The sequence below is a fragment of the Panthera pardus genome, unplaced genomic scaffold (genome assembly GCF_024362965.1).
Source record: "Panthera pardus isolate Hobbes unplaced genomic scaffold, ASM2436296v1 HiC_scaffold_16, whole genome shotgun sequence".
Taxonomy (NCBI): Eukaryota; Metazoa; Chordata; class Mammalia; order Carnivora; family Felidae; genus Panthera; species Panthera pardus.
In genome coordinates, this window is record NW_026526721.1 from 113,513,783 (window position 1) to 113,530,227 (window position 16,445).

The window sequence follows — 16,445 nt, forward strand, 5'->3', positions numbered from 1 at the left end:
CTTTGTCCCTCCCCACAATTCCTTACCTACCCTTTAACCTTTCCTCTATTCCAAACACACATACTCATTCACATTAAACTAGAAACTCTGGGGGTGCCTGAGTGGCTCAGTTGGTTAAGCGTCTGGCTCTGATTTGGGCTCAGGTCATGATCTCACAGTTTGTGGGTTCGAGCCCTGTATCGGGCTTTGCACTGATAGTGTGGAGCCTGCTTAGGGTCCTCTTCCTTTCTCTCTGCTCCTTCCCCTACCCTCAAAATAAATAAATAACCTTAAAAAAAAACCAACAACAACAACAAAAAACACACTGTTTTATTCACTGCAACGATCCCTCACAGAATGCCAGATACATATCAAAGGCTCAGTGTACATGCACTGAATGACTAAAATGAATGAACAGTATATCTTCATGTCAAACCAAATGTCTCTACACTTCTGTACCATCTGTTTTGTTTGTATATTTCTGATCATACTTCATCCTTTAATACAGTTCCTGGTCCAGGCGTGTTGGACAACCACCATTTTCCGTACTCATGGAAAATCCCTTAAGGTCACATTCATCACCAAATCTTCCAAGGACCTAGCATATTCTATTGCATGTAGAAAGCACCCAGTAGGCTAACTAAATTAATTAAAAACTCCTAGGGGAAAAAAAAACTCAAAAAAAAACGCCTCTAGATGCTAAAGCAAGCTATTCCTAGATTACAAGTAAGAAAATTTTCATCATTGCAAGCTGTCCCTAGATTGCTAAGAGACTTTCAAGTCTACTTATCATTTAATTATTACAAGGTAACTTTTAATGATATCAATCTACAATAACTAGCTTGTTTATTCACACTGCAAGGCACTGGTCACTGGGCATACAAAGGTGATTAAGACACTGCCCCTCCATGGAGGAGCTTACAGTCTAATGGACAGGCTGACACTGACATAATAAATGGAATGCAGTATAAAACATCCCACAATTTAGACATGTATGATGCAGGAGTGTCTGGGTGGCTCAGCTGGTTAAGCATCCGACTCTTGATTTCAACTCAGGTCACGATCTCATGGTTCATTAGTTTGAGCCTTGTGTTGGGCTCTGTGCTGTCAGTGTGGAGTTCCTTGGGATTCTCTCTTTCTTCCTCTCTCTCTACCTCTCCCTTGTGCTCTCACGGGCACTCTCTCTCTATATATATACAAATAAATAAACTTCAAAAAATTTTTAAAAATTTATGATGTAGTGAGGGAATAGAGAGAGGGAGGCCAACTTTTCTGGGGAGATCAAGAAGTACTCTTGAAAGGACTGAGTTGGGTTTTGTTTTAGTTTTTGTTTCATATAACTGTATTTTACCTAATTTAATTTTTTGACTAGTCAATGAGTTCACATGGTTCAAAACTTGAAAGATATAAAGAGAGAATACAAACACAACGACAAATGCTGGTGAGGATATGGAGCAATAGGAACTCTCATGCTTTGCTGGTACGAATGCAAAATGGTACAGCTACTCCAAAAGACAGTTTGGTGGTTTCTTACAAAACTAAACATACTCTTACCATACCATCCAGCAATCATGCTCCAGGATATTTACCCAAATGAATTGCAAACTTACATCCACACAAAAACCCTCACACAGATGTTTATAGCAACTTTATTCATACTTGCCAAAACTTGGAAGTAGCCAAGATGTCCTTCAGTAAGTGAATGAAGAAATAAAGTGTGGTACATCCAACAATAGAATATTATCCCACACTAAAAAATGAGCTATCGAGTCAGGAAAAAGACACAGAAGAACCTTAAATGCATATTACTAACTGAACAAAGTGTATCTGAAAAGGATGCATATTGTATGATTCCAACCATATGACATTCTGGAAAAGGCAAACCCATGGAGACAGCAAAAAGATAAGTGGGTACCAGGGGTTAAGGGAGAAAAAGGGGTAAATAGGCAGAGAACGGAAGATTTTAGGGAAACAAAACTATTCTGGATGATACTATACTGATGGATACATGTCATTATACATTTGTCAAAACCCATGAAATGTACAAGACCAAGAGCATACCATCATGTAAAGTATGGATTTGGGGTAATGATGATGGGTCAGTGTAGATTCATCAGTTGTAACAAACGTACTATTCAGTTTGGGATTTTGATGTGGGAGGCTGTAATGTGTAGGGGCAGGAGGTATAAGGGTATAGGAGAACTCTATGTACTTTCTGCTTAATTTTGCTATAAACCTAAAAGTTCTTTAAAAAACAATGTCGGGCACCTGGGTGGCTCAGTCGGTTGAGCATCCGACTTCGGCTCAAGTCATGATCTCGCAGTCCGTGAGTTTGAGCCCCACGTTAGGCTGTACACTGACAGCTTGGAGCCTGTTTCAGATTCTGGGTCTTCCCCTCTGTCTGCCCCTCCCCTACTCATGCCTCTGTCCCTCTCTCTCTCTCAAAAGTAAATAAATACTTTAAAAAAATTTTTTAAAAGCCCACTGTCTATTAAAAAAGAGAGAGAGAATACAGTGAAAAGTATTGTTCTCACCCTTGACCCTTAGCTGCTCAAGTCTCCTCTCTACAGGCACCAATGGTTCTAGTTTCCTAAATATAATCCCAAGAACTTTGAGGTATATGCAAACCTTCCATGTTGTATATCATATCTATAGACATGATTTCCCTCTTTCTTCCTCAAATGGTAGTATACAACATATTCTGTTTTGCACCTTACTTTTTTCACCTAATGATATACCTTGGAGATTTCTCCATATTGGTACAGAAAAAACATCCTTATTCTTTTTTATTGCTGTGTATCATTGTATGAATGAAAAATAATTTATTTAATCAGTCCCCTATTGATGGACATGGAAGATGTTTCTAATCTTTTGCTATTACATACAATTCTGCAACAAATAATGTTGTACCTATGTCATTTTGCAAATAGGCATATATATTTGCAAGGATAAAGTTCTATAAATAACACTGGTATGTCAAAAACATGTGCATTTATACTTTAAAATATATTTCCAAATTTTCCTTTATATGGAATTATACCAAAATATACTCCCTATAGCAAAATATGACTACAGACTTAGCAAGAGTATGTAATCAACCTTTTGGATCTTTTCCAATTTCCTGGTAAAAAATAGCATCATGTTATAGTTTAATTTACACTTCCTCCTATTATGAGTTAAGCATATATAATATTTGAAAGCCATTTGTATTTCCTTTTCTGTAAACTGTTTATATCATCTATTCATTTTTCTACTGATTTTTTTTGTCATTTACTTATTGATGTGTAGGTATTCTTTTTTTTAATGTTTTATTTATTCTTGAGAGAGCGCAAGCAGGGTAGCAGTAGAGAGAGGGGGACAGAGGATCTGAAGGGGGCTCTGCACAGACAGCTGTGAGCCCAATGTAGGGCCTGAACTCACAAACCACAAGGTCATGACCTGAGCCAAAGTTGGGCACCAACCAACTGAGCCACCCAGGTGCCCCAGGTACTCTTTATACATTAAGGAAATTAACCTTTATCTGTAATAGTTACAAATATTTCCTCACTTTGTCCTTGGCTTTATATCAAGTGGGTTTTTCCATGCAGATTTTTTAAACTATAGTTGAATTTATCAGTGTTTTCTTTAATGGATTCAGTATTTCTTGTCATAGAAAGATCTTATCACTGAAGGTGATTTCCAAAACTTCTTATAGGGGCGCCTGGGTAGCTCAGCTGGTTGAACATCCGACTTCGGCTCAGGTCATGATCTAGCGGTTCATGAGTTTAAGCCCCTTGTCAGGCTCTGTGCTGACAGCCTGGAGCCTGCTTAGGATTCTGTCTCCCTCTCTCTGTGCCCCTCCCTGCTCATAATCTGTCTCTCTCTCAAATAATGATAATAAAAAATATAATTCTTATAAACATATAAGACTAATGTTTTCATAGTTCTATTTTTACATTTAAATTTTTGATTAATTTTTAATTTCTCATGATGCAAGGTAAAAAGTTTAGTTCCTTTTTTTTCAGGTTAATCAAATACTATCTTATTTCCCCACACCATCCCCACTGGTGCAAGATGCCACTTTAATCATATACTAAACTCTTATGAGTCAACTTTTATGCTTTCCATTTTTCCACCGATTTTACTGACTGTTCATGTGCCAGTGCTACACTGTTTTAATTATTATACCTTGTAATATGTTTTAAATCTGGTAGGTGAGTGTCTTTCATTACTCTTCCTTTCCAGAGTTCTTCTAGCTATACTGACAGCTTATTTTTCTATATTAATTTTAAAACCATCTTGCACAGTTCAGAAAAAATCCTGTTCGTTCACAATACTGTATTGTATACTTGAAAGTTGCTAAAAGTAGATATTAAATGTTCTCACCACTCACACACACACAAAATGGTAACTGTGTGAGGTGATAGATGTATTAATTAACACTGTTATGGTAACCACTTTACAATATATACATATATCAAATCATCACATTGTATATCTTAAACTTACACAATATCATATATCAATTATAGATCAATAAAGCTGGAAAAATCCTGTTGGTATTTTTATTGGGATAATATTGGTTTATAAATTAATTTAGGAAGAATTGATGACTTTAATGGTTTTGAACCTTCCTTCCAACGTAATGGTATGTTGGTTTACTTGTTCAAGTATTTTATGTTTGTTGATTATGTTTTTACATTTATGTTATATATCTCTTATGTGTTTCTTGCTCAGTTTACTCCTAAGATATTTTTTCTTTTATAAATGGAGTATTTTCTTCCATTATGTCTTTTATGTCTGTCATTTGTTTCTTGAGAGCTACTAATTTTTATATATTAATTTCAAACACAGCCACCTAGCTGAATTATCTCATTATTTGTCATAGTGTCAAAAATTGATTGTCATGATTTTTTTGGTTTACAAAAAAAAATGTCTTAGAAATGCCTTCTATGATAGGGATAATTTTACTTTTTTCCAATTATTATTTCTCTTACTGAAACATTTTGGCTAATGTTTTGGCAATAACACTAAGCAACAATTGTGGTGATCGTGAATATTCTTACCTTGTTCCAAATGAAACTGAATCTTAAAGGATGACTATAAATTCGAACTCTTTTAATTTGGGGGCACCTGGGTGGCTCAGTTGGTTGAGTATCTGACTTCAGCTCAGGTCATGATCTCATGGTCCATGAGTTCGAGCCCCACATCAGGCTCTGTGCTGACAACTCAGAGTCTGGAGCCTGCTTTGGATTCTGTGTGTGTGTGTGTGTGTGTGTGTGTGTGTGTCTGTGCCCCTCCCCTACTCATGCTCTGTCTCTCTCTCAAAAATAAATAAACATTTAAAAAAAAGAAGAAGAACTCATATAATTTTAAGTGACAGAAACCAATTAGAGCATGCTTAAGCAAAATAGGCGGAATGTATTATATAAATACAGAGTGTCTCACAATTCAAGGGCAGCAGAAACCATGGGAGTGCTCTCTATGTCCTGTGTTCGTCTTCATATGTCTGTTTCATTCTTTCTTCTTAGATTTCTCTGCCACTCAGTCACATTGGAGGAAGAAGATGATTTACCCACAGTGACTAAGTTGCATGTTACAGATCAAACCACAAGTTCTTATTTTCCTTCAGCCAAAAAGAAAGGATCCTAACAGTTCCATTCTGGTCCAAATAACTGATGATGAGAAAAGGGTCACATTACAAACATCACTGCTGGCGACAGAGGTAAGGAGTAAGTACTTAATGACGTAATTTTGAGCGGGGCATTTACTCCAAAGGCAAGACTACTATAACATACAAAAATACACATGTATTTCAGGAAGCTACAAAGCACTTGGTTGTGATTTCTTAAAGTACATATGCTTCTTTAGGATCCTATGTCTTAGGTTGGTTTCTCTGGAAGCAGAGCCTGAGACAGGGATTGGGATGCGTATCAATTACTGAGGGAGTGCACAAGAAAAACTAGCAAGGGAGAGAATTCAGCAGAGTTGGGAAGAAGAAAAAGTGAGAAAGAATGTAGTCTCAGGTAAAGTCCAGCCATAGTCTGATCTACAAGAATCTTTTGCAGAGTTTTCACTCCCTAAGATGAGAAGGCTGGACTTTTGTAGTCCCTTAGCCATCTGTTATTAAGGCAGGGTGACTAGTTGTTTGGCAAGGCAGCTCCCATCAACTTAGGGCAATTCTTTAGAGAGGGGGGTGTAGCTATGAGCCTTCACCAGTCAACAGACACAGCAGCTTGGGGGGAGACACTGAAACAGCATGAACTACACCCTATGTTGATAAACTTCTTATCAAAATGTTGACAACATAAGAAAATATCATGATGTTGCAACACTTGAAAAATATGAGGCAAAAAGAGTTAGTTTTGCAATTAAATCCTTTGCCCTTTTTATGTTTTCCATTTTCTCAAATTTCTTATGGTTGGAATTCAGGTTGGAAATCACAATGGAATCAACTAACAGGTTAATATTTATGGAGCATCTATCATGTGACTCACATTGTGCTAAATGCTGTTAAGAATACAAAGCAATGCAAGATGAGGATTCTGCTGTGGATGAGGAGGAAATGGAGGAAGAACACAAGATTTATACACACAAATAATCAGACATAACAGCAGTAAACCAAGTTTATCATACTGGGAGAGCCTTAGAATTAAGTTCCATCCAGTACAAGGCTTACTCTATAAACTTGAGAAATGGTGCTTAATATCTTTTCTCATTTATTGAATAGAGTTTGAAATATTTTCCACCAATGCTAAGGGAAGTTGAAGAAAATAACAATGGTAAATTGTTCTAAATAACATGAAGGCAAGGACTAAAAGACATACAACTATATCGTGTTGCTATTGGAAAGATTCCATTACAGAGATGCAAAGGGAAAACCACAGTCATTTGCCTCTGCATTCATCTCCCTGGTGCAAGTGGGCATTGTTCTGTACCCCATGGCGGGATTAGAAATACTGCCAGGGAACAAGTACACAAAGTTGTTAAGGAAACCAGAATGCATCAGCTCAGAGTTATTTACAGAGAACTTTCAGGATTATCACATTCAATAAAATCAACTCTGTTTAAACATGCTTTACTGCTTGCCAGTACATCCCAATCACGTATCTATTTTGAAGGGTCTTTCAATCAGCTGCACTTGAGTAAAAATTCAAGAGTCAGTGAATGATGGTCACATCACAAAAGTGTAATTTATGTGTGGCATTTCTGTATTACATGTTTGATCTTGTTCACACTTGCCCCAACCATTGTCAAGTTTGTTGGCTTCTGTAATATCGGAACAAGGTGGTTGTTGACTGCCATTGATAGAGAAACATTTCCTCCAATGCAGCTGTTGTCTGTGTTACCCAATACTGATACAGCAGGACTTGTCTCTTCACATTCTCTCCACTCAACTTTCAAGCTAGATAGTAACAGCTGCCTCTGGCCATCGTTTTTGTCCTTAATTGTGAATTGGAATTTTTCCAGCTATCCAATTCTTTGAAAAAAGTTGCAGCGTTGTTTGTTTGTTGAGAGAATGAGGATTTTCATAGCCTTTGAGGGATCTTTTGAACCATTTGATGTTTCAGCAGATGAAACTGTGGAGGCTGTCAAGCTGATGATAAAGGTATGTGCTTTGTCCCTAAGCCACTAAGATGTATACTAATTTTAACTATGCAATAAATTTAAACTGTACATGGGGCAGAGATACTATTAGGTACGTTTCCAGCAAACAGGGAACTAAAACTATTTGAAAATATCATTATTTGCTTACATAACAGTTTGATAAGAATATAGTAACCATGGAGGCGTTAGACAGGAAGCAAACTGAGTCAGTAAATTCTCAGGAAAAAAAAAAAAGTTTGACTTCTCTTTATGAAATGTGTGGGTTGTGCACTGGCCAGGTAGTATTATTGCAATTCTTCATAAAAGGACAAAAACAGGGCATTAACTCTAAACTATATAAGTAGAGCATGCCAATTGTCAGACAGATGGCCCATTTGGTGAACAAGTAACTAGAAAGATCCAAAAGATTTTTGAGGTGGAGAGGACTATAGACAACTTCTGAGCGATAGCCTCATTTTGCAACCAGGGAAACTGAAGCTCAGAGAGGCTGACCATTTTACTTATGATTACAGAACCAGGATAAGAAATAATTTGGATTCAGTATCTCATAAATTTTTAGAAATATCCCCTCTAAAATGGGAACTTAAGACAAATGTTTAGGTCCTGACCATCAGATAGTAGTTAACTTCGAGATGATCATTTCTATTTGCTGAGGAGCATTTATTGAATCGCAGTCACATGATATTTAGTAGATTACTATGATTACTGAAATCTAGATCTTCTAACACAGAGGGTCTTAATCTTCCTATGTCATGAATCCTTTGGCAGTCTGATGAAGCCTATGGATTCCTCAGAATGTCTTTATTTATTTTTTTAATTTTTTGATGTTTATTTTTGAGACAGAGAGAGGCAGAGCATGAACGGGGGAGGGGCAGAGAGAAAGGGAGACACAGAATCCGAAGCAGGCTCCAGGCTCTGAGCTGTCAGCACAGAGCCCGATGCGGGGGCTCGAACTCAGGGACCGTGAGATCATGACCTGAGCTGAAGTCGGACACTCAGCCGACTGAGCCACCCAGGCGCCCCCCTCAGAATGTCTTTAAATGCATACAATAAAATACATACAAAGAAAAGGAAACAAGCTATATTGAAATATGATTTGCAAACATTACAAAACAAATTTGTGGGGTGCCTGGGTGGCTCAGTTGGTTCAGCATCCAACTCTTGATTTCAGCTCAAGTCATGATCTCGGGGTTGTGGGATCGAGCCCTGTGTCGGGCTTCATGCTGGGCATGCAGTCTGCTTAAGATTCTCTCTCTCTCCCTCTGTCCCTTCCCTGTTCACATGCATGCACGCTCTCTCTCTCAAAATAAATACATACATACATACATACATACATACATTCATATTTTTTTAAAAACCAAATTTGTGATATGGTGGACTTAACATATTGACAAATTTTAGCAATTCATCTAATAACTTGTAATTTCAAAGTAGTGATCAGTATAATATTTTGAGATTTCTGCAACAACTATAGCGTGATATGAAAATAGCTATGACTTCTACTGGTGACAAAGTCACAGATATAGCCAACCACTGTTTCTTTAGTTTGTTGCCTATATACACAGTAGTTTGTTGCCTATATATATAATCTCAGTTTAATTTAGAGTTAATAAAAATAAAATACAGTTTTTCCCAACTAAATTCTATCCGTAAACTTTTGTGGAGATCTCTAGACTCCAAGTTAAGAGCTCCTGTCTAATACCTCTTCCTCTGTCCAAAATAATTTTATAATTCTCAGTGGGGGAAAAAAACATAAAAGAAAAGAGATTATATTGCGGGTCTAGTAACGTGGAGATACACTGCTTTGATAAAGTGCTATTGATTTTTAAGGATTATTTCCACATTCCTCTCTCTGAAGATGAACAAGGCAGGCGGTATCTGGAGCTGATGTATGCTGGAGCAGCCCTAAAGGACAGCTGGAGTCTTGCGGATGTTGGAATATCTTTTTGTTCAACTCTCAAATGCTTTGTTAAGGTATGGTGATCAGAATAACATTTTTTTTTTTAACGTTTACTTATTTTTGAGAGATAGAGAGAAACAGAGCATCAGCAGGGAAGGGGCAGAGAGAGAGGGAGACACAGAATCTGAAGCAGGCTCCAGGTTCTGAGCTGTTAGCACAGAGCCCGAGGCGGGACTCGAACTCATGGACCGCGAGATCATGACCTGAGCTACAGTCAGAAGCTTAACCGACTGAGCCACCCAGGTGCCCCCAGAATAGCATTTCTCCAAGATACTTACTTCATTTTGAGTAAAGTGTGGATAATTCAACAAAAGTAATTTCATAACTTAGGAAGAACTTTTCTTGCCTTCTCCTGTCTTTCATTTGTCTAACTGGTCTTATTTCTGCTGTAAGGGGAAATAAGGTGTGGAGTCTGGATGGAGTTCCCCTTGTTTACTCCTTCTCTCCCTTCCCTCCTCTATCCCCTTTGTTGCTGCTCCAAACAGTTATCCCAGAACAACCCACTTACAAATATCAGAATAAGGCCAAGGCGTAGATCTGGAATATTGATGTGGAAGGAAAATTCAATCACTTCCATGGGTCCACAATGGATTAGGGGCAGTGGAGTGAGGAAAGGAAGAAATTCTCAGTAACTGTAAGAATGAAGCAGGGGGATGGGCACCTGGGTGGCTCAGTCAAGTGTCCAACTTCAGCTCAGTTCATGATCTCACAGTTTGTGGGTTCAAGCCCCACGTCAGGCTCTGTGCTGACAGCTCAGAGCCTGGCACCTGCTTGAGATTCTGTGTCTCCCTCTCTCTCTCTGCCTCTCCTCCACTTGCACTGTCTCTCTCTCTCTCTCTCAGAAATAAACATTAAAAATTTAAAAAAAATTTTTTTAAATGAAGGGGCAGTTTCTACATCCAAATCCAGTGAGAGTAGCCCTTCATTAATTATGTGTACATACCCCAGAGACAGCCTTTTCCGTTTATAGTGCCCTTAATTAGTGGTGCTTAATTGGGGGTCCTTAAGCACTTTACAAAACCCTAAAATTGCAAAATAAGCAAAATTATGTGCCTGGAGATTTTCTGGGTGGAGGATCCTTAACTTCTGACAATTTCTTAGAGACAGGTGGCCTAAAGAGTTTAAGAGCTGATCTCTAGGGAAGAAATATGATTCAATAATAGTTCTTTACCCCAAATGAAAACATGATCCTCAAGAAACTAAGCAACTAAGTACACATTCTCTGCTAAATGGGGCACTAATTTTCTCATATTTAGCACTTAAAAAATGTTTATGATAGCCAAAGCTAATTCTTTTTGTTTTTTAATATGTTTTATTGATTGACTAAGTGGAGAGTCTATGTTTAAAAAAAAATACTCTAGAATATTTACTACTGGGGCGCCTGGGTGGCTCAGTTGGTTAAGTGTCCAACTTCGGCTCAGGTCATGATCTCACTGTTCCACGTCGGGCTCTGTGCTGACAGCTCAAGGCCCGGAGCCTGCTTCAGATTCTGTGTCTCCTCTCTCTCTGCTCCTCCCCTGCTTGCACTCTGTCTCTCTCTCTTTCTCAAAAATAAATTGACATTAAAAACTTAAAAAAAATAAAAATAAAAAATAAAATAAAATATTTACTACTAAGTAGTAAAAACAGGTCACAGAAAAATAAGCATTGTATGATCTCATTTATGTAAATAAAAATAACATATTTGTATATGTGTTTTTAATGTTTTATGAGCACTTATTCATGTGTTATTGTTATATTCTTGAAGACTGCTTAATTACCAAAAAGATAAATAAAAATAACTCTGACTTCTTTTCTCCCTCTGCACTAAAATAACTATAGTATAATACTCTTTTGGGTAGACTAAATTCCATCTCATTTCTTTTTTTTCCCCAATCTCATTTCTTAAATGTCTTTCCTCATGTCTTTAAATATACTCATATACTATGTTTTTGGTAATGTACAGGATAAACTCTTTAAAATGTCCTGGAATTTTCCAGTGCCAAGAATGATGTTTGAGATATGTTGTTTGTTTACCTGGAGATAGTGGTATAAGTTTATTACTAATATTTGAGCTGGCTGGAAGAGATGGATTGAGCCACAGCTGTTTAGGGACGTAGATAATGTGTGTTAAGAGTATGAATAAAATACTATTACTTAACTCGGCACTGGCTTTATTTTCCTTATTTAAAAAATTCTTCCTTTTATGTACTTTTGACCAGGTAGTACACTCACATAGGTAAAAGATACAAAAAGTATATATACAGTAAAAAGTCTTCCTCCTACCTTTGGCCCCTCAGTTTCCCTCCCTCGATGCAATCCATTTCATAGTTTTACTTACAAAAATATTTTATAAATTCTGGCAATAAAGCATCATCTATCACAGTGATGCAAGCTGTCTTCACACTGAACTCAAACCTTTCTCTGGAGTTTAAACTCCTAATGGAAAAAAAAAAAAAAGAGTAGAGAGGTAAAATGGGTTTACCCAAGAGAGGCAGAAGCTAATTATGCATCACAGGACTGGCCAGCACATAGGGTTTAATTAAAAACTCTCAAGTTCAATGGAAATCTTACTGATCTTAATCTTCACTTTCTCCGGTAGAATCACATTTAGAGAAGTTCGTATCACTGGTTTTAGGAGAAAAACAGTATCTTGAATCTGAAAGAAGAGATTTACCTGCAAAAGCCATAAATATTGGTTTTTATCCTGCCTTAGTTCCTGTTTAGATTAGATGATAAAACAGGCTTATTTCAAAAGTCCACACCATTTACTGTGTATGAATAATAACAGTCCAAATGGGTTTACAACAACAAAAATACATGATGAAAATATCCCATGCCTCAGAGAATGCAGTCAGACCAGTTCTGTGCTGTTTAATCTATCTTAAGTAACTAACACAAGGCTGCATTCTAAGTCATGTTGTTGCTTTATTGCATAATTAGATGTATACAAATTTAAGCAGTACCTTTCCTATTTAACTATGGTACTTCACGCAATTAGTTTTACCTTCTGAGAATCTTGAAAAGCTAGAGGCTCTTCATTTATTTTGGTACAACTTAGACATACCAAGATGAGAAACAAATGTTTTTGCAAAGCTTAAAAACTTGCAAAGTAAACAACTTTCTTTTTTAAAAAACTACAAGTAGATATTACGAAACAAATCCAAAATATTTGGTTTCTTTATCGTGCTTATATTTTTGTGTGAATTACAAGGCTTGCTTGTGTGAAAAGAGGAAAAGACTTCTGATAAATTAAGAGGTGATCTGCTCTTAAATACATTTTTTAAATAGTCAATATATTTCCCAGCTTCCTTGTGTATTACACCTTCTCCTTTAATGGTAATGTAGACCCATTTGGAAAAGTGAATGAGGAGGTGATATGAGAATAGTAGGGAAGGAACATTGTATTAGTTTTTTCTTCTTTGGGAAAAAACTACAGAAACCATAGATGTTATCTTCTATAGCACATATATCCAAGTTCTATTAACACAGGAGTCAGTCCTGCCCATTCATTGCTGCCCATTCATCCGGTAAACCGTGGCATGATGCAGTGGAAAGGCCTAGGTTGTCAGACATGCAGAAATGCTATCGCACTTGCCCCCTTCACTCCAACCAGTGTTATTGTGGAAACTATTGCTTGAGTTTTGTTGGCACCCACTGCCTGGAATAGCACCTGGCATATGAGGCTTTCTGTAAATAGGTGTTGAATAAATAAGTTGACAAAGGCCTTGAGAGGTAGAGTGTGAAAATTAACAAGAAGGTATATGAGTGTTATCAGAAATGTTATAGCAAGGTATTGAGATGCATTTCAGGGTTTGGATTCCCTCCCTTACTGTGGCATCTCTCTCCCTCTCTACCCTCACGGCAAGGTGCTCCTGCATCCTTGCCCTAAATTTTCTTATCTAGCATCAGGGTTCTTAGCTGCAAGCAGCAGAAACAAACCCTGGACAATTGAAGCAGAAAATAAACATATTGAAAGGCTACTGGGAAGTTCACAGTCTTGACAGGAAGACTGAAGAATCAGGCTCAGAGATTATGGAGCCAAAAACAATGTCTTAATCAGGCCCTAGGACTAGTCCAGGAAAGCTACCACTTCGGCTACCTCTAAGCCCTTGAAGCAGGTCCTGGACACAGCAGCAATGCCTCAGATCTGCCACTGCCACAGAGGATTCCCTGTATCTGTTCCTGCTCTGCCTTACTGGCCCCTAATTCAAAGTAGGGCTGGATGGGTAGGCCTGATTAGGAGCATCCTGGTCACGTGTCCAGGACCTACTGCAAAGGGGGCTAACAAGCAAATCTTTGACAGGTCACACCTTCTACCATGTGAGGTGGGCTCAGCCTCCCTGACACTCCTTCTGGGTTCCCTGCCTCCTTCTCTCACCATATTTCTACCAACCAAGGGATGGCGTTAAAGCTTAGTTATTCCTTTCGGGCATCCTTGGAATGTTATTTTACGGTAAGAGATCAGATTAATTGTGGTAGTATTGAGTAAATGTCTATTAGACAAGTTGGAGAAGCTTAAAATATATTACAAGTCCTAAAATTGATTCAAGTTACTATACCTTTAGCTTTTGAAAGGCACTCAACATATAAACACCAAAATCCAGGAGACACATAATATGTGACTTTAGATTTTAAATATACTTGACACACACAAAAAATGTATAAATATGCTTCTTAAAAATGTAGAATTTACAAATGAGGGGTGGCTGGCTGGCTCAGTTGGAGGAGCAAGTGACTCTTGATCTTGGGGTCATGAGTTCAAGCCCCATGTGGGGTGTAGAGATCACTTAAATTTAAAAAAATTTAACTTAAAAAAAGTATAATTTACAAACAAAACATTGTTCTAAAAAATGTCTATTTTTTTAAAGATAAGCCATAAAGAATAATATGTAAAGAATTTGGTGAAGAAAGGTATTTGAATTCAGTGTCCTAGAATTCAAGTATAACGTCTGCAGGATGATTTTCATACAAAAGAAGTTTATGAGGTTAAGATGTTTATGAAGACATCTAGAATTCATTCAGTTCAACAAAAGCAAACATTATTTTTTTTTTTTTTGTGGTTGGTTAGGAGGTTTTATTTTACTTATTTATTTTTTTCAATATATGAAGTTTATTGTCAAATTGGTTTCCATAAAACACCCAGTGCTCATCCCAAAAGGTGCCCTCCTCAATACCCATCACCCACCCTCCCCTCCCTCCCACCCCCCATCAACCCTCAGTTTGTTCTCAGTTTTTAAGAGTCTCTTATGAAAAGCAAACATTATTTATTTCCTCTTTTCATCTACTCAGGAATCACTGGGGCAAGTTTCTGCTTTTTTAGTGCTGCAACTCCAGAAAAACAAAATCTAAAAAAGCAGAACTTGTAGAAAATGTATAGCAGTGTTCAAAACTTGCATTAACTTTTGTTTTATTTCCATCTGTTTCTCTTTAACTTTTCCTATTTTATTGTTAATGCACATGTTTTTACAGTGAGTTTGCACTTGGTTTCTTAAGACAAAAGTGGAATTATTACCATGAAGTAGATCTATGTATTTGTTTTTATTGAAAAATAAGACATTTTGTCTGTACCTCCTACCTACCATGGTGTCTTGGTTTATTTGTAAAGGGAAAAATCTAATTTTATGTATGTTCAACAATTATTTGCGGTAGTATTGTTTATTTAATAACATCTGACTTCCTTGAGTATAACTACCAGTGTTCCCTTTAGAAAATTTGAGGAGTGGCATCATAGAGCTAGAGAGATGGCTTTTCTTATGTAGATAGAATGAGTTGGCAAGTTGCTATTAATCAGCACCTACCTGCTCCCCCTCCAAATAACCAACATGAAGAAGTGTCTCCAATATTGGTCTGCCTCATTAGAACTTAAAATGAGCTTTTTTACAAAAATAAGGTTTATAAAATGATAGATAAATAGAGTTAAAATATTACAAAGAGAACTATATTCCAGATACATTATGAATTAAATGGGCCTGGGAAGTTCCTGGGTGCTAAAAAAAAAAAAAAAAGAAAAGAAAAGAAAAAAGAAAAAAAAAAAGAAAAGAAAAAAGAAAAAAAAAGAAAAGAAAGAACAAACTCAAAATAAATAAATAAATAAAATAACAAATTCTGTAGGTGTTAATTTTCTTGCAACTTAAGAATCTGGCTTCATTAATAATAATATTTTCTTATTTACACTTTTGATTTTCATCTAAACATTGCCGTATATTTTGCAATTCTAACTTATTACTTGTTTCAGAGCTTTATGTATACCTAGGTTATAGATGCTTGTGTTTATTCATATTATTAGAAGCTCCTTTTTAACTTAACTCTGTAACATTATGTAATTGCTAGTTAGCCATTAAGAGTGACTTGGGCCTTTGCTATTTTGTTTCCACATTACACATTTAATTTTAACTATAAATTAGTATCGGTACCAAGGGCTAACAAGAAATCAGAGTAATCATAAAAGAAATAAGGAACAGCTATTATCTAAAATATAATTTTTCTCCCCCCCCAACTCTTTTTATTCAGTTTTCATAGAATTTCTTCCTACCTATATGTATCACATGGATTAGGTTGGTCTTTAATGCAGCCATAGGAAAACATAAACATGGCGAAAGGGAAAGGGTGAATCCTACCTATGTCCTTTCAATTTTTACTGAGCAGATTTATGAGAAGCTATTGAGTAAAACTGTTCTAAGCACTTCAGACTCAGGAAACAGAGGGCCGGAACCTGTTTCTGGTGATTTGAGTCACTGAAATGGGCCCCAGATCAAAGCTTTGAAGCCTAAATGTTCATCAATAACATTCATTACTCTTTTAAAGCCTCTTTCAAAGAGATCTGCATGTTGATTATATCATGGCAATGTGTGACCTGGGAGGAGGGGAATGAATATAACGTATTATGAGCCTGAAACAGGGAGGGGCTCCTGGGGAATCCAGAAATAAATTTTGATAG

General features: G+C 36.9%; 1 protein-coding gene across 1 annotated transcript in view; it reads left to right on the forward strand.

The window, feature by feature from the left end:
- Positions 1-7,477: 7,477 nt before the first annotated feature.
- The window catches only part of ANKUB1 (ankyrin repeat and ubiquitin domain containing 1), a 28,153-nt gene continuing 19,185 nt past the window's right edge, over positions 7,478-16,445 (forward strand). Inside the window, exons 1-2 of the mRNA XM_019439377.2 lie at positions 7,478-7,567; positions 9,397-9,540. Of these exons, the coding sequence (XP_019294922.2) occupies positions 7,478-7,567; positions 9,397-9,540 (234 nt within the window). The remainder of the gene's footprint in view (positions 7,568-9,396; positions 9,541-16,445) is intronic.